The sequence below is a fragment of the Herpailurus yagouaroundi genome, unplaced genomic scaffold (genome assembly GCF_014898765.1).
Source record: "Herpailurus yagouaroundi ecotype Mexico unplaced genomic scaffold, PumYag 28, whole genome shotgun sequence".
NCBI classification, from domain to species: Eukaryota; Metazoa; Chordata; class Mammalia; order Carnivora; family Felidae; genus Herpailurus; species Herpailurus yagouaroundi.
In genome coordinates, this window is record NW_024412376.1 from 5,605,331 (window position 1) to 5,632,093 (window position 26,763).

Here is a 26,763-nt window from a genome sequence, read left to right on the forward strand (position 1 = left end):
GTGACCTTGAAGTAATCAGAACACAGTTCCACCATCATCATCCTAATCCTCACAACAAAAAAGCAGAAGTTCTAAAAGAGGGCTCTAAATGATGTCACTTAATTAGATTTTTTTTAAAAGAGTACCCTGATTGTGGAGGCTTTCTGAAGTAGGTGACATTGAGGGGCATAGTTAAGAAAGCCGTTTCTCTAGAAAAGTATCTCTCAGGAGGAGTAGTTCATACTTCTAGGAATCTAAGAGCAGTATGTGAGAAAAATCCTACCAGCCCCACCTCAAAATACCTTAATAATAACAAAAATCATATTACACAGTTTGTTACCCACTTTTTAACAGAACTGGCTCCAAATGACTGAATTATCTGGAAAAAAAAATTGAATATCTCTATCACTTGCATCTAAAAAAAGGCCTAACTTATAATGAACATTCAGTTCATGTTTATTTTACTACACAGGATATGAAGTAGAAGTTGGGAAATCTATTCTCAAAATAAGACTTGAAGGGTGCCTGGGTGGCACAGTTGGTTGGGCATCCGACTTCGGCTCAGGTTATGATCTCGCAGTCTGTGGGTTCAAGCCCCATGTTGGGCTCTGTGCTGACAGACCCTCCATTCCCCACTCATGCTCTGTCTCTTTCAAAAATAAACATTAAAAAAAAATTTTTTAAAGATTTGATATCATAACCTTTCTTCTCAAGTTATTCTTACCGAAAATTGTTCAAACACATTGACCAACATATTACCAAAATATAACATGAAGACACAAAATACCAAGAACCACACACACACACACACACACACAAATTAAAAGAAACTATGAGAAAAAAAAAAAGATACAACCCAATAAAGTCTCCAGATACTAGAATTATCAATCAATAACCAAAACACCCCACTTATGGCCAAGGAAAAAAATGACAAGCTTGAAAATTTTAGCAGGGAAATGAAATCCACAATAGTAATACAGCAGGTATGAAAAAGAACCAGACAGAAATTTGGCAACTGAAACATAATAAACAAAATTAAGAATTCAATGGATAGATTTCACAACAGGCTAAATACAAATAAAGATACGTTCAGTGAATTGAAAGGTGTCAGAAGGAATTACCCAGAAAGAAACACAAAATGATGAAAACTATATAAGAAAATTTAGGAGACAGGATGTTGTGAGTTCTTATACACAATGAACAAGAACCACACAAGAAGGAAAGGAAATATGCATGAACACTATGCACAGAGGCAATATGTGAAGAAGCAGTTATGGAAAACATAACGGCTAAGAATTTATCATAATTTATGAAAAATATCAAACCTCAAACTTTAAAACTCAAAAAAAAAATCCTAAGCAAGACATGAATGCATATGTGGGTGTGTCATTGTGCGCGCATGCTATTTTTTTCTCTTTCCACAACTTCAATGTTAGTGAACCTTAAAAAAAAAGAGAGAGAAAATTATGAAAATAGCCAAAAGTAAGTAGATAAATCTACTTCAATAAAATTACATTTAGTAACAGCTGACATCAACAGCAACATGGAGGCCAAAAGAAAACAGAATAATACCAATATGCTAAGAGAAAATAACTGATAATCTAGAATTCTATATTCAACAAAAATGTTCTCAAGAAAGAAAGAGAAATAAAGACGCCCTCAGGGAGGGGGGGGTCACTAAGAAACAAACTAGTAAAAGAAATTTTAAAAGGGTTTTTCAAGGTAACTAAAATATGATACTAAATGGTAGGCAGAGATGCAAGAGAATCAAAGAGTAATGGAAGTGATTACTATGTACGCAAATCCAAACAAACAGTAATGACAATGTTCACTAAACAATGGTAATAATACACATCTGACACATATCTATATATAAGTCAGGAAGTGGATAAAGTCAAACTGCTCTAAAGTCCTTGCATTGTGTAAGGAAGGATATGATTTAATATTAAACATCATAAATCATGGACATGTGCTGTAATAACTTCTAAAACAAAATAAAAAAGTATATAACTTCCATTCTAACAGAGGGAAAATAATGAATATAAAAACACATTATCAATTCAAAATAAACAAAATAGAAGATTTTTTTTTTTTAAGAACATAAAAGTGAGGGGCGCCTGGGTGGCTCAGATGGTTGAGCATCCGACTTCAGCTCAGGTCATGATCTCGCAGTCTGTGAGTTCGAGCCCCGCGTCAGGCTCTGTGCTGACAGCTCAGAGCCTGGAGCCTGCTTTGGATTCTGTGTCTCCCTCTCTCTCTGCCCCTGCCCCACTAATGCTCTGTCTCTCTCTCTCTCTCTCTCTCTGTCAAAAATAAATAGACATCAAAAAAACTTTTTTTAAAAGAACATAAAAGACAGTAAAACACATAAGATGGCAGATTTAAACCCAAATACTGCATTTCATTAATTCTAAAACACATTCTTCACATATTTAAAATACTCTGAAATTGGGGGCGCCTGGGTGGCGCAGTCGGTTAAGCGTCCGACTTCAGCCAGGTCATGATCTCGCGGTCCGTGAGTTCGAGCCCCACGTCAGGCTCTGGGCTGATGGCTCGGAGCCTGGAGCCTGTTTCCGATTCTGTGTCTCCCTCTCTCTCTGCCCCTCCCCCGTTCATGCTCTGTCTCTCTCTGTCCCAAAAATAAATAAACGTTGAAAAAAAAAATTTAAAAAAAAATACTCTGAAATTGAAGTTCATCTAACAATTAAAGTATTAATTTAATTGACACCATTTTCCATTTCTTTTTGTAGAGGGAATTTTTATTTTTTGAAACAGAGAGAGACAGCATAAACAGGGGGAAAGGGCAGAGGGGCAGAGAGGGAGAGGGAGAGGGAGAGCGAGAGAGAGAAAGAGAGAGAAAGGGAAAGAGAGAGAATCTTAAGCAGGCTCCAATGCACAAAGCATGGAGCCCCACACAGGGCTCAATCCCACAACCTTGGGATTATGACCTGAGCCAAACTCAAGAGTTGGCCACCTAACCAACCAAGCCACCCAGATGCCCCTCCATTTTTTCTTTCTTAGTGGTATGTAAATAATGGTGTAGCTTACATCCAATTGCATTTACATTTAAATAAATACAGTACATTACTAATCACATTAAACATAATGCAATGTAATTAAATGATACAATTGAGAGATAAATATTGTCAAGCTGGATTAAAAAGTAAAACCTAAATATATGTTGTTTACAAGCATATATCTAAAATATAAAGATAAAGTTCAAAGTAAAAGATATACAAAAAAAATATATACTTCAGACATGAAAAAAAATCTAGGAAAGCTAAATTAATATCAGACAAAACTGACAGTCTAACCAATAAAAAAAGGAAATGAAGGCATACAGGTTGAGAAGAAATAAAACTGTCTGTCATAAATGATATGATTTTCTATGTAGAAAATCCAAAAGAATCAACAAAAAAATTTCTGAAACTAATAAGCAATTAAACCAAACTAATTAAAGCAATTAAAGGTTGTGGAACATAATAAAATGAATATACAAGTCAACTGCTTTCTTATATACCAGCAACAAACAACAGAATTTGAAATTAAATGCACAATAACATTTACATTAGCAAAAACAAAACAAAACAAAACAAACACTTAGGTATAAGTTGAATAAAATCTGTACAAGATCTACGGAGGAAAACTACAAAACTCTGATGGAAAAAAATCAAAAAGACCTACATAAATGGATTGATATCCCATGTTCAAGGACAGGAATACTCAATATTGTAAAGAAGTCCATTCTTCCCAACTTGATCTATAGACACAATGCAACCCCATTAAATCCCAGCCAGTTATTTTGTGGGTATCAACAAATTGATCTAAAGTTTATATGGAAAGACAAAAGACCCACAATAACTAACACAATATTGAAAGAGAACAAAATTTAAAAAGTGACACTATCTGACTTTAAGATTTACCAATACTCTACAGTAAATCAAGACAGCATGGTGTTGGCAAAAGAATGGACAAATGGATCAATGGAAGAGAAGAATCAAGGCCAGACATAAACCCACACAAAGGATCCTTTGACAAAGGATCAAAGACAAGTTGATGGAGAAAGGACAGTCCTTAACCCAATAAAGAGTATCTGCTGCAGAGAAAGGGGAACACTCTTAAACTGTTGGTAGGAATGCAAATGGTGCAACCACTCTGGAAAACAGGATGGAGGTTCCTCAAAAAGTTAAAAATAGAACTATCCTACAATCCAGCAATTGCACTACTATTTGCCCAAAAGATACAAAACTACTGATTTGAAAGGACACATGCACTCCAATGTTTATAGCAGCATTATCAACAATAGCCAAATTATGGAAAGAGTACAAATGTCCATTGACTGATGAAAGGATAAAGATGTGGTGGGTGTATACACACACACACACACACACACACACACACACACACACGTATAATGAAATATTACTCAGCCATCAAAAGGAATGAACTCTTGCCATTTGCCATGACGTGGATGGAGCTAGAGAGCATTACACTAAGAAAAATAAGTCAGCCAGAGAAAGACATATACTGTATGATTTCACTCATATGTGTTAAGAATCAAAACAGATGAATATGGCGGGCGGGGGGGGAGAGGCAAACCAGAAAACAGTCTCTCAACTATAGAAAACAAACTGAGGGTTACTGGAGGTCAGATAGGTGGTGGGATGGGTTAAGTGGGTGATGGGTATTAAGGAGGGCACTTGTTAGGATGAACCCTGGTGTTGTATGTAAGCAATGAATCACTAAATTCTACTCCTAAAACTAATATTACACTGTATGTTAACTAACCAGAATTTAAATAAAAGCTTTAAAAAGAAAAGAAAGAGTATGTGCAAAATCTTTACCAAACATTATATTTAATGGTAAAATGTTTAAAGCTTTCCTTTTGATATCACTGTATGGTGACAGATGGTAATTACACTTGTGTAATGTATAGAATTGTTGAATCACTATGTTATTATATACCTAAAACTAATATAACATTGTATGTTAACTATTTTGTTAAAAAAATAAAAAAAGAATAAGACAAAGATGCACATCACCACCACTTCTATTTGAATATTGTACAGGTAATAAAAGTAAATAAATAAAAGTTATATAAGGATTGGTAAGGTAGAAACAAAACCTCATTATTTCCAGATGATATGATTATATAAGTAAAAATCCAAAAGAATTTACAGGTGTGTAGCACTAATGTAAGAATGCAAAAACAAACAAACAAACAAAAAGAATGCAATGAGATGCTAGATGTAAAGCAAATATACAAAATCAATTTTACTTTTATACAAAAAATTAGAAAATTAACTTTTAAAAGAGACATCACCTACAATAGCATCCAAAAATATAAAGTATAGGAATAAACTAACAAAAGAAGTTTAAATCTCTGTAAAAATGTAAGAGGAATTAAAGATCATGGACTTGAAGACTACTTATTGAAAATATGTTTAATTCTTCACCAGACTAATCTAGAGATTTAATACAATATCAATCAGATGACAAATAAGACTTTTTGGTGGAATTGGACAAGTTAATTCTAAAATTTACATGAGGAAGCACAAATAGCCAAGACACTCTCAAACAAGTAGGTCAAAGTAGGAAAACTTGCTTTAATGAACCAATTATAGAGCTGTGAAACTTAGGAAATTGTAGTACTGATGCAAATATAGACTAATTTACAAATGAAACAGAAGAGCCCAGAAACACACACATATTTGTGGACCCTTGATTTATGACAAAGGTGGCACTACAAAGTAGCAATGAAAGGGATATCTCTTTAACACGTGGTGCCAATTCAACCAAGTATTCCTACTGGAAAAAAAACTTGACCTCTACCTTATACAATGTACAAACAGTAATTCTAAGTGGATTATAGACCTAAATATGAAAGTTAAAAGAAATAAGGGTCTGGAAGACAATATGCGAGAGTATCTCTGTGACATCAAAGTTAGGGAATAATTTCTTTTTTTTTTTTTTTCAATGTGTTTTTATTTATTTTTGGGAGAGAGACAGAGCATGAACGGGGGAGGGGCAGAGAGAGAGGGAGACACAGAATCGGAAACAGGCTCCAGGCTCCGAGCCATCAGCCCAGAGCCTGACGCGGGGCTCGAACTCACGGACCGCGAGATCGTGACCTGGCTGAAGTCGGACGCTTAACCGACTGCACCACCCAGGCGCCCCTATATAATTTCTTATGTAAGACACAAAAAGCAATAGTCATAAAGGAATATATTGATATACATGACTACATTAAAATTATTAATTTTTCACTAAAAGTAACCAAAAAATTTATGAAGAACTTCTAACAAATCAATAAAGAAACTCAACCCAACAGCAAAATGTGTGTGTTGGGGGGGGGGGTACAGATTGAAAAACAAAATCCAAACAGCCCATAAACAGGTGATCTAATCTAATCTTATTAGTAATCAGGGAAATGCAAAGTAAAAGCACATTAATATACCACTATACACCCAACTCATTAACTAAAGTTTAAAGTAGATAATACCAATTGTTGGTGAGGTATGTAGTTAGCACTCACTGTAGCCCACAACACATCTCCTCCAGCCACCTCTGATTTCAGCAGTTATGGTGGACAACTCTCCACAACCCCTACCTCTAAGCTTTCTTTCAGTTGTAACTCAAATGTATACAGGAATTAAAATCCTAGAGGGGCAACCTTCAAACCAAAAGAAGATGGAGGCAACAAAAATGAAAATGTCCCGCAGTTACCTGTATCAGGATGGACAAACATCACAAACACAATGTCAACTAAAAAAAGCCACACCAACAGGAAGCACACTTGTATAATTCTATTTATTTACTCTATTTAATCTATTCTATGATTAAAGCTTAAAACAGGCAAAAACTAATGTGTTTAGGAATACATACTTAGGTGGCAAAACTGTAAAGAAAAGCAAAGAAATGATTGCCATAAAAATCAGGATAATGGTTAACTTTAGGGAAGAAGGTATGTCGGGGGGAAACTGCAAAAGGAACTTCTGAGGATGCTGCTAGAGACTTGATGTGGGTTGTTATACAAATGTTCACTTGATAAAAATGTGTTCATCTGTACATTTGTTTAGCTAGATTTTCTGTACGTGCTTTATTTTTCATAATAAAACTGGGGTTTTTTTAAGTTTCTTTACTTTGAGGGAGAGAGGCAGAGAGAATGAAAGTGTTTTTTAAAGTTTTTTTTCAATGTTTATTTATTTTTGAGAGAGAGAGACAGAGAGAAAGAGGGTGACAGAGCATGAGTGTGGGAAGGGCAGAGAAAGAGGGACACACAGAATCCGAAGCAGGCTCCAGGCTCCAAGCTGTCAGCAGAGTCCAATGCAGGGCTCGAACTCACCAACCATGAGATCATGACCTGAGCCGAAGTCGGACACCCAACTGACTGAGCTACCCAGGCGCACCTTAAAGTGTTCTCTAAAAAAGTACATCATTGAGTTCTATTAGAACAAGAGGGCCCAGCAAGAGTTATCCTTGGTGCTTCTCTTTCTAAAGTCAGGCTCAGTGGAGTCTAGTAAACTAGAAGAGTTTACTACTAGTAAACTACTGAGTCAGGACTGAGAAACCCTTTAAAAAAAAAGATGAATTTGCTCAACCTGATGGGGGTTGTTAAAGATCAAAAAGCTGACACCAGAATATAGCTTTTATAGGAAGCAATCATCTAAAACAAAACAAAACACCCAGAATCCAAGATAAAGACCAGAGTAACAGGTAAACTTGGAAAGCAGGGCAGGCTTTCTTTAAAATTCAAAACAAAAATTAACAAGAAGATACAACAGAAAACACCACCATTAATAAATCTAGATTTATCGCCAACTGTGGAAGCAAGTAAGTCCATTTCAATTAGGAATAGGAATAGGCTAGAGTCACCTATCTAATGAGTAGTGCCCACCAGATCTTACAAAGTTAATCCAACACCATCTCCATTATATGTCCATTCTGCCCTCTTCCCAGAGTATTTCTCTGTTCAAAGTGGAAGTGAATGCAATGTCGTCTGGGATAGTTTACATTTTCCTTAGAAGAAGCAGGTTCCCCTTTATTCGGTAGTGAAGGTCTCACTTATTGTTCTTTTTGGGGAGTTGCATAAACTTTTATTCTCCAAGATTTTATATTCCTAGATCTAGAAAGCAATGTTCCCTCATTAGAAGTCCTTTTGGAGTAAGCCATTACAAGTGTTGCTCAGACCACAAACTCAAAGGGTCTATGTTTGCTACAGACTCAATTTTATCCTAATTTTCCTAAAGTGTTTCTACACTAACCCTGTAAGCAATGATATCCCAAAATGACATTCCTTGCACAATCCTGCACCCAGTCCCAAACTGTCTCTTTAATATTTTGCTTTGCCTTAAGACCATGCTTAAGCCAGCTCCCTTTTCAACCCTGTAAGCATATGTATCTGTTTCATATACAAAAGGTCAATAGTGAAAACAGAAGCTCAAGAGGTGAACATCTATTAGCAGTGGAATATTTATATTTATCCCATACTTATGTCTACAAGCTATAGCTCTGTCATAGAAGGTAAGTAAATTACAAACAAGACTTTTTCTCTTTTTACCCTGGGTAATTTTAACTTACTACACTAACAAATAAAATTACTTCTACAAGATCAATAGACTATGTATAAATTCACATAATGACTCACTACACAATCATGCAACCTCCCAAAAGGCAAGGGCAACAACTGACAACTACTCCATATATCCTAAAGTCTCTACTAGAATGCTAAACAAGTATGAAACTATTAGGGCACCAGTAATAATGGGAAAACAAAGTCAGCACAATCCACTCAGATCTATACAAAATATGATCATTCAGTGAAAAGTTTTTAAAATAAATCCACGATAAAATCAACATATAATATTTCAAGCATATATTATCAGTTCTCGAGAGTAAAGTCCAGGGAATACCGGCAAAAAGCAACCTCTTAAATGGTCAATGCTTTTAATATTAATATTTATAATAGACTGGTACCTATACTTTTTCTAGAATACTTCTATTAAATAATATTGCTTTATTTCCTAACTAAAAAATTATTTATCAGCTCAGAGCAAAATCATTCAAAAGACAAAGAAAAACCATCAGAAAAAATATAAAAATGACCTGAAAGACTACTGCCAATAATCAGAGCCAGCTAAACATTTTGGCATACAACCAGTCTTTTTTCACATGTTCATATATTTTTAAAACAGGAATAATTCACACCATGATATTTCACATATTTTTTTTCACTTGGATAAATATATATTTTAACAAACATATTATTGACCAGAGTGATTTACAAACCATCTTCTGCAGTACCCTAGAGTTTCTAAGAAGATGCCCTCAGGAGCCAGGGCTAACAAATACATTAGGCACAGTATGGCACAAAGCCATAGACTCATGATAATTTCAATGGCCCACAAAAATGTTTTAAGTGAAATTTATTTTAAAATCAGAAGAAAAAAGGGAAATCACAATAATGAATATTTAATAATGAATCTAGGGCACCTGGGTAGCTTAGTTGGTTAAGCATCCAACTCTTCTTGATTTCAGCTCAGGTCATGATCTCAGGGTCATGAGATTGAGCCCCATGTGGTGCTCTGCATTGGGCCTGGAGCCTGCTTGAGAGTTTCTCTCTCCCTCTCCCTCTGCTCCTCCCCTGTCCACACTCTCTCTCAAAAAAAAAAGTAAGGTAAAAATTAAAAATTTAAAAATTTAGAAACAAAAGAGAAGAAGAAAGGAAGAGAAGGAAGGGAAGGGAAGGGAAGGGAAGGGAAGGGAAGGGAAGGGAAGGGAAGGGAAGGGAGGGGAAGGGAAGCGAAAGAAAAAAGAAAAGAAAAGAAAAGAAAAGAAAAGAAAAGAAAAGAAAAGAAAAAGAAAGAAAAGATGGAATCTAGACTGGGTTATACCTGTCTTTATACCAATACAGTCTTATATTTAATTTTTAATCATTTTTAATGGAGGAAGCGACTCACAAAAGCAAAAGAGCCTAGGGCCCATGAAAATAATAAGGCAGCCTAGGGATAGAGAGAGCCACTAAGCAGTTAGAGAGGAGAGGGTGCTTCTCCTCCTCCCACTTCAACCAGAAAAAGTCCTCTTCTATATTTTATATAATGGGATTCTAGGTAAGAGTATAGTAGGGTGAAAACAAAGGAGGTGGCTTTCCCAGCTTAAAAAGAAAGTTTAAAATCCACTGTTTAAAAATATGACTTCTAGGGGTGCCTGGGTGGCTCAGTGGGTTAAGCGTCCAACTCTTGATTTCAGCTCAGGTCATGATCTCACGGTTCATGTGTTTGAGCCCCACATGGGGCTCTGCAATGACAGTGCAGAGCCTGCCTGTGATTTCTCCCTCTCTCTCTGCCCCTCCCCCGCTCCTGCTCACTCTATCTCACAATAATAAACATTATATATATGTGTGTGTGTATATTTATATATACATACGTGTGTGTGTGTGTGTGTGTGTGAGTGTGTGTGACTTCTACTACTATACAGTGTTACATTAAATAGGGATTTCATGGTGAATTTAAACAATCTGGTGTTTTTTTGGACATGTGTAAGTTGTGTCCATGTTTTTATTGTTGAACAATGCATATGCATACTATTTGCCCACTGTCTGGTTATTCCCTTAGAACAATTCCAAAAATAAAGCTGCTGGCTCAGAAGTGTTTGGACACAAAAAAGGGTTTTGGACACAAATAACCAACCTGCTCCACAGAAAACCTGCAGCAATTCTCATACCAACAGTATATGAATCTGCACTGATGACTTATATACCCTTCAAAAATAAGTATTAGTGCTAGATCTTTCCTGGTTTCATAGGTTAAAAACATATTATTTCATTGTTTTGATTTGCATTTCCTTGTTTCACAAATTTACTGGTCTTTTTATATTTATTTCTTTTATTATGAGCTACCTGATCATATCCTTTGTTCATCCATAAATTTGTGATATTTTTATAAAAAAAAAAAAAAACTTCTCACAAATGTTTCAAATAGTATTTTTGCTATTTGCCCTTTCACTGTTTGAATTGTTTTTGACATACACAACTCTTCAGAGCCATAGATTTTGTCCTTTATAGTTTTTTGGGGGGAATGGGGAACAGAGAGCAGAAAAGTTTATGTTTAGAAAAACCCTTCTCCAAGATTACTATTTATTAAATGTTTTCTTATATTTCATTATACATTTGGAATTTATTTTAATGTATGATATATGGTAATTTCTTCCAAATTCTTAACACATTATCTCAGCCCCATTTACTGAATAACCCCATCTTTGAAAAAATGCCACTTTTGGGGTGCCTGGGTGGCTCAGTCAGTTTCGGTCATGATCTCACGGTTCATGAGTTCAAGCCCCACATCGGGCTCTCTGTTGTCACACGGAGCCCGCTTTGAATCCTCTGTACTCCTCTCTCTGCCTCTCCCCTGCTCACATGTTCTATTTCTCTCTCTCTCGCTCTCTCTCAAATATAACTAAACATTAAAGAAATGGATAGGCTTGCATAAAATACAAGATTAAAAAAACAAATACAATAGTATTTCTGAGCTTTCTACTATGAGACTGTTGATACGTCTATCATGCTTAATATTGTCCAATTCCCAAATATCATAATAGCTCATATCAAAAGCGTTCTTTAAGGATCTTCTTTTTCAGTATTTTCTTTACACTATTACAAAATTATTCTTCCAAGTTGACTTTAAATTTATTTTTGTCAATTTCTAGAATGAAAGAACTATATACATATCTGGAACTTGATTAGAATTACATTACATTTATGAATTAATTTCATAAAGACAGATACATTTCCAAAATTTAGTCTTCTCATAAACGAACACTGACTTTACTCAAATTATGTATTTGGACTTTCAGTAAACTTCTGTGCGTTCTTTAAAGAAGTACTGCATATTTCTTATTAAGTTGATCCCAAGATATTCAGAATTTTTGGCAAATAAAGTTTTTTCTAATGTTTTTCAAAATAGTTTTAACTGGTTTATTAGAAATCTACTTATGACTATGTTTCTAATAACATATAGACATATAACATCATTAACTACCCCCTCTTTTCATATATTTATTCCTAAATCTTTTCCTTATTCATTGTACCAGCTAGAAAATCCAAACCAAAATAAAGTAATCGTACTGATAGTATCATGTATCCTCAATATTTTATGGTTTCCCCTCTAATATTATCCCCATCCTTCTCCACTGTTCTATGCTTAGGAGATTGTACAGACTGCATCCAATGATACATGGCCAATAAGAGGCACTGGCAGAGATAAGTTGGTAGGAGAATAAGGCTGATTATTCTTATGGGTCCCACTCTATCAGGTTCACCTGATGTTGGTAGTTTCCCTCTACTTCAACTCCTAAAGGGTCAGTCTCCACAGTCCCCCAACAGCCTTCTCCCGCTATATCTTCTACATTCCTACCGGTTTGCACACTTAAGGTATCCCCCGAAAACAACTTCTTGCTGTTCTCATAGGGAAAACCATATATCACCTTATATATTCGAGATCATCTTATGTTCATGGTGAAGTTTTAATATGCAGTAAGTTTTAAAGGTAATATTCATAATACCATTTTATTCAAAATACTATATAATTACCTTAGACTTTAGGTCTCTAATACAAGATTTACTCAGGAAAGTGTTTTTATTATTTTTTTTAAAATGTTTACTTACTAATTTATTTTGAGAGAGAGGGCAAATAGGGGAGGAGCAGGAAGAGGGAGGCAGAGAATCCCAAGCATGCTCTGCACTGTCAGTGCAGAGCCCAACACTGGGCTCAATCCCATGAAGGGTAAGATCATGACCTGAGCCAAAATCAAGACGCTGAACTGACTCAGTCACCCAGGCACCCCAGAAGAGTGTTTTTAAATTACCAACTCATTTAAGGGTTTTTTGTTAATAATATCTAATTTTACCACAGTGTGGCTAAAGAATGAGACCTGTTCTATTTCTGCCTTTTTTTAATTACGTAAGTGTTTTGGCAAAATACTTGGTCAATTTTTGTTGAGATTTCTAACCCTGAAATGAAGATACATGCTCTGTACAGAGTTATATTTTAATCTATTAAATCAACCATACTAATATTTATTTAAGCCTCTATAATCTTATGTTATGTTTATATAATCTGTTAATGATTAAAAAAAAAGATGTTTTCAAATTTCCTCTAAGATATGTGCTCATTTTCCCCTTGACATGCTTTTTACATTATATATTTTAATAACACAATACAAATAATTATAATAAATGTTCATTAATGATTATATACCTCATAATTGAAAAGGGATCATTTTTGCCTTATTTTGATCCTCTTTGTCTCAGGTATGTTTCCTAGATAAAACATTTCAATAAAGTAGTAGACTAGTAGACCTAGTCTAAGAGGCATTCCATATATATTTGTCAAAAATGTTGTATTTGGCCTTAAATTATTATATCTTACACTTTGTATTCTGTAACACCTCAACAGTATGTTCTTTAGGGCTTTTTTTTTTCTATGTGGAATCCATTTTGTAAAAATTTTTTGTCCTGGGGCACCTGGATGGCTCAGTCAGTAGAGCATGTGACACTTTATCTCAGGATAATGAGTACAAGCCCCATGTTGGGTGTGGAGTCTACTTAAAAAAAAAAAAAAAAAGTATTCTCCTTGTGAATTGGAAATGTACATCCTGTTTTCAGTTCTTCCTTTAGACTATTATTATGACAATTTAAAATGCAGTTAGATGGGGCGCCTGGGTGGCTCAGTTGGTTAAGTGTCTGACTGCAGCTCAGGTCATGATCTTGTGGTTCATGAGTTTGAGCCACGCGTCCGTCTCTGTGCTGACAGCTCAAAGCCTGGAGCCTGCTTCTGATTCTGTGTCCCCCTCTCACTCTCTCTCTCTGCCTCTCCCCCACGTGCACTGTCTCTCTTTCTCTCTCTCAAAACTAAATAAACATTAAAAATTTTTTTAAAAATAAAATAAAATGCAGTTAGACGTATTTCTTCCATTTTCTGTGATTTTATACCTCTCCCACTTATTTTTTTTTTAATACTATATATTTTCTTTCAAGCTCCGTTTGTTCTGGTTGCTCCTCCACTAAATCCAATGGCCCATAAACTATTCTTTCCACTGTGTTCTCAACCTCTACTCCATCTTTCTAACTTTTAATCTCTGTTCTTTCCCTCTGCAATCTGGAAAGCTTATCAAAACTGACTTGCAGATCTTTTGTGAACAGGCATTAAGGAGGAGTCACCCACCCAGGGCCAAAATGAATTCCGGTGCTAGGACCAAGATAAACTCAGATCTCTTAAATCCACTGAGGGAAGTCACGAGGAAATCCCAAACACTTCACCTGTTCCATTTCCTAACACATGCAGCCCAGCACCAGTCCCTGCCTTGAGTCTACCAGAACAAATCTCGTTATGTCCTTTATTTCTGTTTACATCTATCACCATAGCAAGCTGTAGCTCTCTATGTAGGCCCTTGTCTCCTTCCTGTTCCTTTACTATGCACCCTGGAATTCACAGTCCATCAGCAGCAAAGACTCCGAGATCCTCAACCTCTTCTCTGAAAGCACCTTTCACTGTCAAGCTCTACTTGAAATTCAGCTATTCCCTGATTTCACAGCTTCCACTAGAACCTTTTCAAAGCACAGCAGCTTTTTCCCAGAACCCTCATACAACTAAAGATAGAATCGGTGCTCTTCCTCCAGATTGCTGCTTCTAGTCCATTCTCTCTCCCGCCTTCCCAAAATCTCCCAGCTTTGAATCTCATAAAATTAAACTGCCTGCTGTCTTTATTACTAACATCTACCAACCCCTGGGTTATTCCCTCTCATCTCCTTCTTGCTAACATTGTCACTCTAACACTATTCTTGTCTTAGTTTTTGCTGAATTCAATATACAGGTAGATAATCCTATTAATCCCTTGGGCTCTCCTTGGCTTGAATTCCTCTCCTCCAATGATCTAATCCTCCACCATTAAACCCCTCATCGCCACACTTTTAATTGACATTTTACCATTACCATAATTTACAATTCAACTTTATGCATTTTATTCTCCCCAGGTACACCTTTATACTCCAATATACCTTCAATCCCATCAGGACATCTGATTCATTGATATTTTCCCTTTTTACTTCCCTGATCCCCTTGATGTCCTCCCTTTCCTAAACTTTATCCAGCTTAAATATCACAGTCCATCATTATAATCACTCCTTTGCAAACAGATTTGACTTCCTTTCACCTCTCTTACTTCACTGTATTTGGCCTGTCTACAACCTAGTTAACATCAACCCTCTTATGTGCCTATGCAGTTGAATGTGGCTGCACAAAACCATACAACCAGAGACTAATCTCATTTAAAACTCATGACTATGAATCTCAAGTAACCCTTTAAGACTGCCCGGGAAACATACTCTCCTCCATTTATTCTCCCATGCTACCACATGACTATTTCATACCTTCTCCTATTTCCTGAAATCCCCAACAGCTCCCCGTCAACCTTTCAACTGATGAACCTACTTCATATTTCACTGACAGAACTAAACCACAGACTCCCACCACCACATCTATCCATCTACCAGCATCTATGTCCACTTATTCCCATTACAGATACCCTACAAGTAAGTGCTCCATTAGAACAAACCCCTCCACTTGTGCCCCCGATCCCAAACCCTCTCACCCACTCAAGGTCTACTACGGCAATGCCCCTTCTTTGTCCTAGATTACCAATTTTACCCCTCTACCAAATTAGTCCTATTAGCATACAAACCTATTGTAATTCCTTCCATCTTGAAAAAAAGTCTATCCTGACTGTCCTCCCTTTGTATTTGGCTCTTCCCTCAGATACCTACACAGCTTTCAACTCACTTCCTTCAAGTATTTAGTCTAACATCATCTCAAAGAAGCTTACACTGACAATACAGATTTAAAATTGCAACCTGACCTCTACCATCACCACTTTTGGCCCTCCCAATCTTCCAATCCTGCTCTATTTTATCTTCCATGACACTTATCACCTTCTAATGTTCTATATTATTGATGTATTTATTACATTACTAGTTTGTCTTCCCCCATTAAAATGTAAATTCCATGAAGGGCAAGTCTTTATCTAATTCTCGGAGATATTCCAAGTGCCTAAAACAAAGCCTAGCACATGGTCAGTGCTCAACAAATACCTGATGAGTGAATGAGTAAGTATGGGTCCATTCTTCACTACTTCTTATACCATTTTAAGTTCCACTACAGCACTGTTTCAGGGCATTCCTTTCCTAACTCTGCATGTCACTATTTTTATCTTAGTCTCCTGTCTTATTTTATTGTTGATCATTTGTTTCTTATTCTCTCAATTCATGTCTTCCTCAACTCCACTCTCAGCCAAAGCAAATACTAAATTTACTTCCTTCTCCTACAGGAAATCTTTTATAAACATATGACTTTTCTTGTGAATATAATTACTTTTTTTTTATTAAGTATAGGTTTTTTTTTTCATAAGCACTGTTCTAATTCTTCCATATCTATTTTTCAACCTAGTATTCACTCAAAAACAGATAAACTCTCCAGTAAATTCTGCTTGAGTGCTTCCCTTTCCACCCAGATTTAATTAGAATTGTACCTTCAGATCTGAAGATAAAGAGCTGGCTAAAAGCAGTTTTTATTACTCTTTCTGTGCCCCAGGAACTTGAGGGAGATAGAAAAGGAAATGAACACTTGGGGCTATGGATATTCCCCATATGAAATCTTCAGCTGTGTTTGGAAAAGATGAAGTGCTTCCACATCTAATTTTTTCTCTGGCTCAGCTTCTACTCCACATATACATTGTGACTATTGTGCAACTGTCTGCTTAGCACTACGACCTTCTAAATTAATTAGGAAGGAACCTTGTTCCTTTATGACAAATCTGCATCAAAAGAAGCCCAACAACTCAGTGGTGTTGTTCACAGTTAGACCCTCTCTTATAATTACTTTTGAACCCTCACAAAGGGAGGGGTTCTAAGATCACAGGCTTTGGACCCAGACTTGACTTTAAATCCCACCTTCGCCACTTACTCTGATGTTTCTTCATCCGTAAATAGAAATACCCACATCTCATTAGGTTGCTGAGCATTAAAGATTAATATATTTTAAGTGCTTAGAGTGGTGTCTAATACATAAGAAAAATTCCATGGAATTTTATTCCATAAATGGAATGTTTCTTCTTCTTCTTCTTCTTCTTCCTTCTCCTCCTCTTTGTCTTGCCTCCCACCTTTATCTATAAAATTGGAAATGTCAGTAGAACTATGTCAAGATTTCCTCTACTTACAGTGACACTGCAGCACTTTCTCAAGAAGGGGTTTATGAGTAAATGCTTCATATAGTCTTTCAATCTAATCCAATCTGCACTGCATCTAACAGAAACCCTTTGCTAATTCCTAATGCAGATGTAAATTTTTCCACATTCTTAAACTCTTTTGGTCTGTCAACTGGTTTACACAAGAGTGTAGCTACATATTTGTGCCTACATAAATGTTTATTTCTTAAAGCTCTCTGGAATCACTTATTTAGTTAAAAATAGACTTCTCATTGGTATATCATGTATTAATTTCAAAGGAGCCAGGAACATTTTTTTCAGCACAGACATGAGTATATCATAGAGTATAAGAAACACTGATCTACAACACCACATAAAAGAAGAACAAAGAATTCACTCACGATGCTCCTGAATTCATGATGCAGCTCTTTGCTCCACAAAAACAATCTCTGCCATCATCATGATTCATTCCAAGGTTATGACCCAACTCATGAGCAACAATGGATGCAAAGGTCTCCACCGTGATTTGCCCAAACTGCCCAAACACAGGAAAAGTATTAATTAGGTTTCTGAACAAAAAGGACATGTTTTGTTTCTCAGATTATTTTTTTTCCACAAGAGGAAATTTATCAGTCACTACAATGGTGACAGTCTTTATATAAATCAAGCATCTAATATCAGTCTTCATATATTTCAGTAGGAAACTGATGTGACTCAACATACTGATTATGGAGATAGATCCTTTAAACAACAGACCAATTAGCACTAATAGATTATGTCCAATGATTTATGGGAAAACAGATTCATGGCTCTAATTTAATTTTCTTAAATGGCATCTCAACTTCCTTGTCCAGAAAGAGTGAGGAGCTGATAAACATATAATATTAGAAAACTTAATCGAGTCTCTAGGGAAAAAAACACATCTACCATTTCTACCCAAAATTTTGTTTTAAGGAATAGGGGAGGAAGTAATGCAGAGAAATGCTTGACACTGTCCTAATGCAGGTGTCCAAAGTTAAATATCAAGAACAAAAACGTACCACATTAATCCCACCTGCGTGGCTCCTTGAACACACTGTTCCCACAAATGCCATTCCTGCAGTCCCACCAAAACCTTTCTTCCTAAATGAAAACAAAAGGTTAAAGTTAGAACATATACTTGGTGGGGAAAAGGAACACACTGCTCTTATTTCTTTGGGTAAGTTTAAACTGGATTGGTAGAACCTTCAAAAACTGGAAGAAAAATGGCAAAGATAACTAACATTTTAAAATCAGTGGGGCGCCTGGGTGGCGCAGTCGGTTAAGCGTCCGACTTCAGCCAGGTCACGATCTCGCGGTCCGTGAGTTCGAGCCCCGCGTCGGGTTCTGGGCTGATGGCTCAGAGCCTGGAGCCTGTTTCCGATTCTGTGTCTCCCTCTCTCTCTGCCCCTCCCCCGTTCATGCTCTGTCTCTCTCTGTCCCAAAAATAAATAAACATTGAAAAAAAAAATTTAAAAAAAAAAATAAAATAAAATCAGAATACAGGGGCATCTGGGTGGCTCAGTTAGTTGGGTGTCTGACTTCAGCTCAGGTCATGACCTCACAGCTTGTGAGTTCAAGCCCCACATCGGGCTCTGTGCTGACAGCTCAGAGCCTGGAGCCTTCTTCGGATTCTGTGTGTGTGTGTGTGTGTGTGTGTGTGTGTGTGTGTGTCTACCCTCCTCCGCTCATGCTCTGTCTCTCTCTGTCTCAAAAATAAATAAACATTTAAAAAAAATTTTTTTTGAAAAAAAAATCAGAATACAACTGGGGCACCTGGATGGCTCAGCTGGTTAAGCGTCCAACTTCGGATCAAGTCATGATCTCACGGTTCGTGGGTTCAAGCCCCGTGTTGGGCTCTGTGCTGACAGCTCAGAGCCTGGAGCCTGCTTCGGATTCTGTGTCTCCCTCTCTCTCTGCCCCTCCCCCACAGTGCTCTGTCTCTCAAAGGTGAATAAACGTTAAAAAAAAATGTTTTTTTAATCAGAATACAATTAAGTCTTACTTCATTTTTATTATCAGAGAGCGAGATTAACATCACAAATTCATTTTTTCAAACAAATTAAGATATGTTTTAGATACCAAGCCAAGTTTTTCTCTTCCCTCGAGGTGAAAAATCTTCCGAAAATGCATTACAATTATTTTTTCAAAAATTCTAATGAGGAGAGACAGGTAACACACTCAATGAATATATGTACACAAGAGGCTTCAGGGCAGGAAGCACATGGAACCAAAGAACCACAGTGTCCTCCATGTGGTTCCCAATCATCCCAGACACGCTCATATCTCAGGACCAATTTTCTCCACCTGGAACTCTTTTGACCAGTATATATCCCTAACTCATTCCCTCACCTCTTTAGGTCTTTACTCAAAAGTCTTCCCATCGCGGCCTTCCCTCACCACTCCAAACTCACTCCTCCAATACTTTTTTTTTTGACAGGTACTCAACTATTGAATAAAAAAGCATAATAATAACAACACAATGTATTTAAGCCTTCACAAGTGCTTCACAAAAATAATATCATTCGATCCTGAAACCTTACTACATAAAAATCACTGTACCCACTGAACAGATTTAGAAACTGAGGCTCAGGGAAGCTGTATCTTTACTGTTAGGTAACTGGAGCTTGACGTAATGCTATCTGAGTCCATATTGACTGCCTTCCATAACTATACCATCCTGGCCCTTTCTTCCCTGTAAGGGAAGCAGGTAAGCAGGCTCTAATTAGAGAGAAATGCAAGAAAAGAAATGTATCTTCATGTCACCAAGAGCTGAGCCTTCAGTGCTACAAATATTGTGGCTCCTAAGTTTCTTCAAACATTTCCTAGATTCTAAGTCAGAATATGAGCTTCAATAGTTGTCACCTTAACCTTCCTGGGAGACATGCACCTACAGGAAAAAAGAGGTACTTATTCCTTCACATGATGACAGAAAATCAGAAACCAAGAGAGTGTGTTGTATGTCTGGGTCCATCATCACAAATTTACATATGACAGAGGTCACATGACATGCCCAAGCTCACAAAGGTTCTTTCTGTACCAGTCTTCACAAACAAGCCAAGGTAGGCAACTCCTTCCAGTGATAAAGGCAGATGCCAGCACCTTGGCTTTCAGTGGCTAAAACAAAGGCAAGGAAATGGAGAATTCAGCCTCATGCATCAGCTCAGGCAGTGCCACTCAAACTAGGGGAAAGGAACAGTAATTTTTTCTTTAATTTCCAATTCATTGCAGACCAGTACTTCATTTTGCCACTTTTTTACTTGAACTATCACTGACATATTAGTTTCAGGGCTATAAAACAGTGACTGAATAATTATATACATTATGAAATGCTCACCACCGTAAGTGTAGTTACACGCTTCCAATACTTTTACTTCTACCTTCCCTGCTTTATTTTTCCTCCTTACCACTTACTAGTATTTAATACATTATACACACTCATTTATCTCATTTATGGCCAATCTCCATCATCAGAATATGGACTCCATGAAAGCAAGAACTTTGTCTGGACAAAAACAATAAAACTGTATTATTTCCTTACAGAAAAGTCTAGAAAGTGTAAATTAACCCACATTAACAGGAAAAAGATTAGCGGTTGCCTGGGGAGGGAACGTTTTTTGGAGGGGAAAGGAGATTGGATTACAAAGGGGCCAAGGAGACTTTTAGAGGGACTGGATGTTTATTATCTTGATCATGGTGACAGTTAAGTGGTTATATACATATGTCAAAATTCATCAAAATGTACACTTTAAATATGTGCAGTTTAATCTTCATCAGTTTTACCTCAATAAAACTGCTTAAAAATTTAAAACAGTTTGGGGCACCTGGGTGGCTCAGTCAGTTAAGTATCCAACTCTTGATTTCGCCTCAGGTCATGATCTCACAGTTTGTGAGTTTGAGCCCCATATCAGGCTATGTGCTGACAGCATGGAGCCTGCTTGGGATTGTCTCTCCTTCTCGCTCTGCCCCTCCTCTGCTTGCTCCTTATCTCTCAAAATAAATTTAAAATGTTAAAAAAAATTGTTAACATTTTAAAAATAGAGAATTTTTGCCTACTTTATTCATTGCTATCCCCAGTGCCTAGCGTATACACCTATAAATATATTATAAATGAATGAATATATCTTTCTCTGGGGCATCTGACCAGCAAGGAGAAGAGGACCAGAGATACTGACATAAAGAGATGGCCAAGGAAAACACTTTAGCCAGATCACCTCTACTTAATGCCATAGTGTTGAAGCCCCACTCATGTACTCAGTGCTTCCAAAAGGCTCTTTAGTATCCCATTCTTAACCAAAAACACAACCAGAAGTCATCAAACATTTGGGAAATGCCTCTAACATTACAGATGGATACCAGATAGAGAAGAAAAGATACCTTGGTAGGTTTGGTTGGGCAAGGTATGGGGAATGTGCTGGAGGCCTGTTCTTTCTGGCCCTTTGTGAATTAGAAGGCATGCTCACTGCCAGGATACTTGCAAGTGCCATATTACTAAAAATTCATAAAAAGGTCACGACCCAGGCTTTGTGAATATAGGGCTATAAAAAATTATTTTGGCATTTTCAGTGCCTTGCTCTAAATTAACTCCCATAACAAAAAAAGAAATCAAAGGAAATTTCTCCTTGGAAAAAATTATGAGTTTTAGGTACTCTCGACACTGAAGGAGACAAAAATATATAAATTAGAACATTTTTCTGCAAGAAGCCAGCCTATCAAGTTAGAAAACGTTTTTTAGGAGGTTGTGGGAAATAAAGAGGAATAATAGCTTTATTATTTTGCCGGGCAAAGGATGCTACAGCAGGCTAAGGCCTTCAAAACTGCAAGCCCTCAAGCCAGAAAACTTAAAAAAAAATTTTTTTAATGTTTATTCATTTTTTTGAGAGAGAAAGACAGGGAGGGAGAGAGAGGGAGGGAGAGAGAGAGAGAGAGAGAGCGCAGTGGAGAGGGAGACACAGAAACCAAAGAAGGCTCTAGGCTCTGAGCTAACAGCACAGAGCCCAATGCAGGGCTCAAATCCATGAACTCTAAGATCATGACCTGAGCCGAAGTTGGACACTTAACCAACTGAGCTGTCCAGGCGCCCCTCAAGTCAGATAACTTTTAAGAAGAATGAAATGTTTTAAATAGTTTTAATTTTTTTTTAACATTTATTTATTTTTGAGAGACAGAGAAAGACAGAGCATGAGCAGGGGAGGAACAGAAAGAGAGGGAGACACAGAATCCGAAGCAGGCTCCAGGCTCTGAGCTGTCAGCACAGAACCCAATGTGGGGCTTGAACTCACGAACCATGAGATCATGACCTGAGCCGAAGTCAGACGCTACCCGACTGAGTCACCCAGGCATCCCTTAAATAGTTTTAAATGAGGGTTTTGCTGTAAGTTTTGGAATGTGTTTGTATTAAGTGAGTTATATAAGTTTAAGTTTTATTATGGTACCATGAAGATGCTGTGTAAAAGAAGAAAATTTTTAAAACATGTATCAGTAATATCTCAAAGAGAGCAAAAAAATTATTATATCCATGAAATCAGTACTTGATTATATAAAAAAATTAAAAGGAACAAAAAGATCTACTGAACATTAAAAATAAGATAGCAGAAATTTAAAAAACCCAATAGAAAGCTTAGAAGAGAACAAAGAATAAACATAAAGAGGATCAAATCATCTATAAAATAATTTGAAAACAATTCTTAAAATTGCAGGACATGAGTTTCAAGACTGAAATGACCCACTAAGAACACAGCAGGATGAGCGATAAAAGACCTACACCGAAGCATATCATCAGGAAAATTCAGAAGCCTGGGAACCAAGAGAAGATCCTACAAGTTTCCAGAGAAGGAGGAAAACAAACCTATAAACAAAGGATCCGTTATCAGAATGGGTTAAGGCTTCTCAACAGTGATACTGGAAGTCAAAAGACAAGAGCCATGCCTTCAAAATTCTCAAGGAAAAAGATTGCATGCCTAGCATTTTACACATAGCCAAAGAATCAAAAAGTTACAAGGCAAACTGTAAAGCACACCATGGAAAGACTGAGTTACTCAGGCTCTGGGATGATACGAGGTCACATTGATGTAATTCTTAAATTCTCTTCTGAGACGGTAAACACATTTTCTGACATGTAAAAAGCCAAAAGTTTTTTCTTTCCATATATCCTTTCATAAGAAGAAACTAAAAAACATGCCACACCAAAGTGAAAGAGTAAATCCAAGAAAGAGGAATGACATGGGACAAAGGTGACAGGGAATCCAACACAGAAGAGAAGTCTCATTATCTTAGTGTAACTTGTGAGGTGTCATACAAAGTTCTCCTTATGCAAATGAACACTCAAAAACCTTAAGAAAACATGATTCTAATAGAAAAAGATAAGCAAAAGTTATTCTGACCATTTCATTAATAGTACTTTTTAAAAAATCACTTACAGAACTAGCTGTGCACTGTCGTGTCTCCGACGTGTTATGAGAAACTTTTCCCGCCACTGTACAAAGTTCCCCAACACATCACCAGCACCTCCAATTATGTTGATCAGGTTTCCATTTGTCCAAATCTCTAGCCCAACTAACACAATTCGAATATTCAACATAATATACATCTAGAAAGAAAACAGAAATGAAAGTATATAAAATATATTAAAGAATATGAGACTATCTTTAAACTTATGATGAAATAACACAACTACTTAAAAACATTTCCTTCAGTATAATGAGATTCTAATCTCTCAAGGGTCTCGGTTTCCCCATTCATAAAATAAAAGTAACAGAAGTTCAAAATCCTTTTTTATCTTCCATTCCAAAATCTGACAAACTGAAAATTTTAAGTTTTTGGTAAATTTGGTTTCCAAATTGCCCTCAACTAATGCAAGTCTATTTATAGTCTGTATGTTATTTCACTTAATGTAAATATTCATACACGTCACTACAGGACTATCAATGAGTTTGATAACAAAGTGCTACCACAAGATCCTGTTAGAGGTGTTATGCAATACATGGTGAACCATATTACCTTTCTAAGTTTTTATCTAAAATTCTAATTACACGCACCCCAAAGATTTCAGATAATGCACTAAGGAACCCATTTTTATTTTATAGAGATACTGTGAGGAATAAAGAACAATAAATATAAAGCACTTGTCTCATATTATAAATACTCAATAGAACACTATTGTCCTCATCATTATTATTAAGCGTGATATTCACATCAGGGAAAAAACCTTATAGGTGAAATGATCTTATAAGAACATGTATCTAATTCTTCAGTGTCTCTCAATGGGTGAACATACTCCAAAGTCTCAAACCAAATTTCTCTCCTTCCCTCCTTCCCTCTTGCTCTCCCTACTGCATTCTCTCTCTCTCTCTCTCTCTCTCTCTCTCCCCCCCCACCCTCTCTCTCTTTCTCTCTCTCACACACACACACAGAGTCATATCATGATTTCAGAGAAGGAGGCAGCCTTAATCAAAAGAAGATTGAGTACAAATTCAAAGATCTTTTCATAAATGCCAAAGTACCTTAGCCTATCTACCCTGAGGATAAAATAGATCCTAATATGAAAGAAATCTCTTGCTTGTCTCCAAGTCTTTGTACAATCATACATTCCTTTCAAACATAAAAAATGTTACAAAACAATCTAGAAAGCAAACCCCTGAAATGAGACAATTTTTTAATTCTGCTCTGAAACTGTGAAAAGACAGGCTAGAATAATCCCAGTGAATAGAAAACACAACTTACACTATCCAAGTAGTTTGCTAAACGGATCATCTCTTCTCTCACCGCAGTCTGATTTCTTCCCATCATGTCATACTGAAAAGCAAGAAAGGAAAATCATTTTCACCAAGTAAGTTATGAAAATATTTCTATAATCTGTTACAACGAAGATAAGAATCCCAAATATTTCCTCTGAACTAAAAATGGAGGCATTTAGACATTCACCTGCATTTTAAATTAATAAATCTAAGGGATACATTTTAGTGTTAAATACAAATAAAAGAAAAACAGGTTCAAGTGTGAAATAAGTAATAAGACTTATTATTACTGAAGTCTTTATTCACTCCAAATTAGCATAATTTTAAAATGAATTTTCTCTTTAATGTCCCTTTTACTCATTTCAATGCAAAAATGGTTTCCAAACTAAATTTTATAAAGGTAGTGTTTAAAACAATCAAGGGGTGCCTGGGTGGCGCAGTCGGTTAAGCGTCCAACTTCAGCCAGGTCACGATCTCGCCGTCCGTGAGTTCGAGCCCCGCGTCGGGCTCTGGGCTGATGGCTCAGAGCCTGGAGCCTGCTTCCGATTCTGTGTCTCCCTCTCTCTCTGTCCCTCCCCCGTTCATGCTCTGTCTCTCTCTGTCCAAAAAATAAATAAACGTTGAAAAAAAAAAAATTAAAAAAAAAAACAATCAAAATGCAGGAAGCCTGGGTGGCTTAGTCAGTTTAGTATCTGACTCTTGATTTTGGCACAGGTCATGGGATCAAGCCTCACATCGGGCTCCACACTGAGTATGGAGCCTGCTCAAGATTCTCTTGCTCTACCTCTGCTCCTCTCCCCTACTCAAACTCGGGCTCTCTCTCTCTCTTAATGAAATGAAATGAAATGAAAAAAATAAAATGAAATACATAAAAAATAAAACAATCAAAATGCACAGATAAAACAATTTAACAGATTTTCTGACCTTTTTTTTCCCTTAGGCTAAAGACATTATCAGTAAATAACTTCTAACCTCTGGGCTAAATTAATAATGAGAGATTAACCAATGTTTACCAATAGAGACATTACATGTAGACAAAACAGATATTTAAAAGTTTAACCAGGGGCGCCTGGGTGGCGCAGTCGGTTAAGCGTCCGACTTCAGCCAGGTCACGATCTTGCGGTCCGTGAGTTTGAGCCCCGCGTCAGGCTCTGGGCTGATGGCTCAGAGCCTGGAGCCTGCTTCCGATTCTGTGACTCCCTCTCTCTCTGCCCCTCCCCCGTTCATGCTCTGTCTCTCTCTGTCCCAAAAATAAATAAACGTTGAAAAAAAAAATAAAAAAATAAAAGTTTAACCATATTAAAACAAACAGTTGATATGACCTATTCTTTTCTTCAAGACCTGGCTAAATCCAAATGTCTTTTTTGTTTGTAAGTTTCATTTATTTATTTTGGGAGAGACAGCATGAGTGGGGGAGGGGCAGAGAGAGAGGGAGAGAGAATTCCAAGCAGGCTCCATGTTGTCAGTGCAGAGGCCAACACGGGGCTTGAACCCACAAACCATAAGATCATGACCTGAGCCAAACCAAGAGTTGGATGCTTAACCGACTGAGCCACTCAGTCGCCCCAATTCAAATGTCTATTTTAACATTATTTTAATATGACCAACTAAATAACAAAAAGAAAATTTTATTTTTTTTTTTTAATTTTTTTTTTCAACGTTTATTTATTTTGGGGACAGAGAGAGACAGAGCATGAACGGGGGAGGGGCAGAGAGAGAGGGAGACACAGAATCGGAAACAGGCTCCAGGCTCTGAGCCATCAGCCCAGAGCCCGAC

The 26,763-nt window shown here is 36.8% G+C and overlaps 1 protein-coding gene across 2 annotated transcripts in view; it reads right to left on the reverse strand.

Moving 5' to 3' along the window:
- The window catches only part of ADAM9 (ADAM metallopeptidase domain 9), a 146,970-nt gene that overhangs the window by 80,898 nt on the left and 39,309 nt on the right, over positions 1–26,763 (reverse strand). For both annotated transcript variants that reach the window (XM_040453743.1, XM_040453829.1), the window contains exons 8-11: positions 24,973–25,044; positions 23,670–23,839; positions 18,273–18,354; positions 17,634–17,767 (exon numbers count right to left, since the gene is read on the reverse strand). In XM_040453743.1, the coding sequence (XP_040309677.1) occupies positions 17,634–17,767; positions 18,273–18,354; positions 23,670–23,839; positions 24,973–25,044 (458 nt within the window). The remainder of the gene's footprint in view (positions 1–17,633; positions 17,768–18,272; positions 18,355–23,669; positions 23,840–24,972; positions 25,045–26,763) is intronic.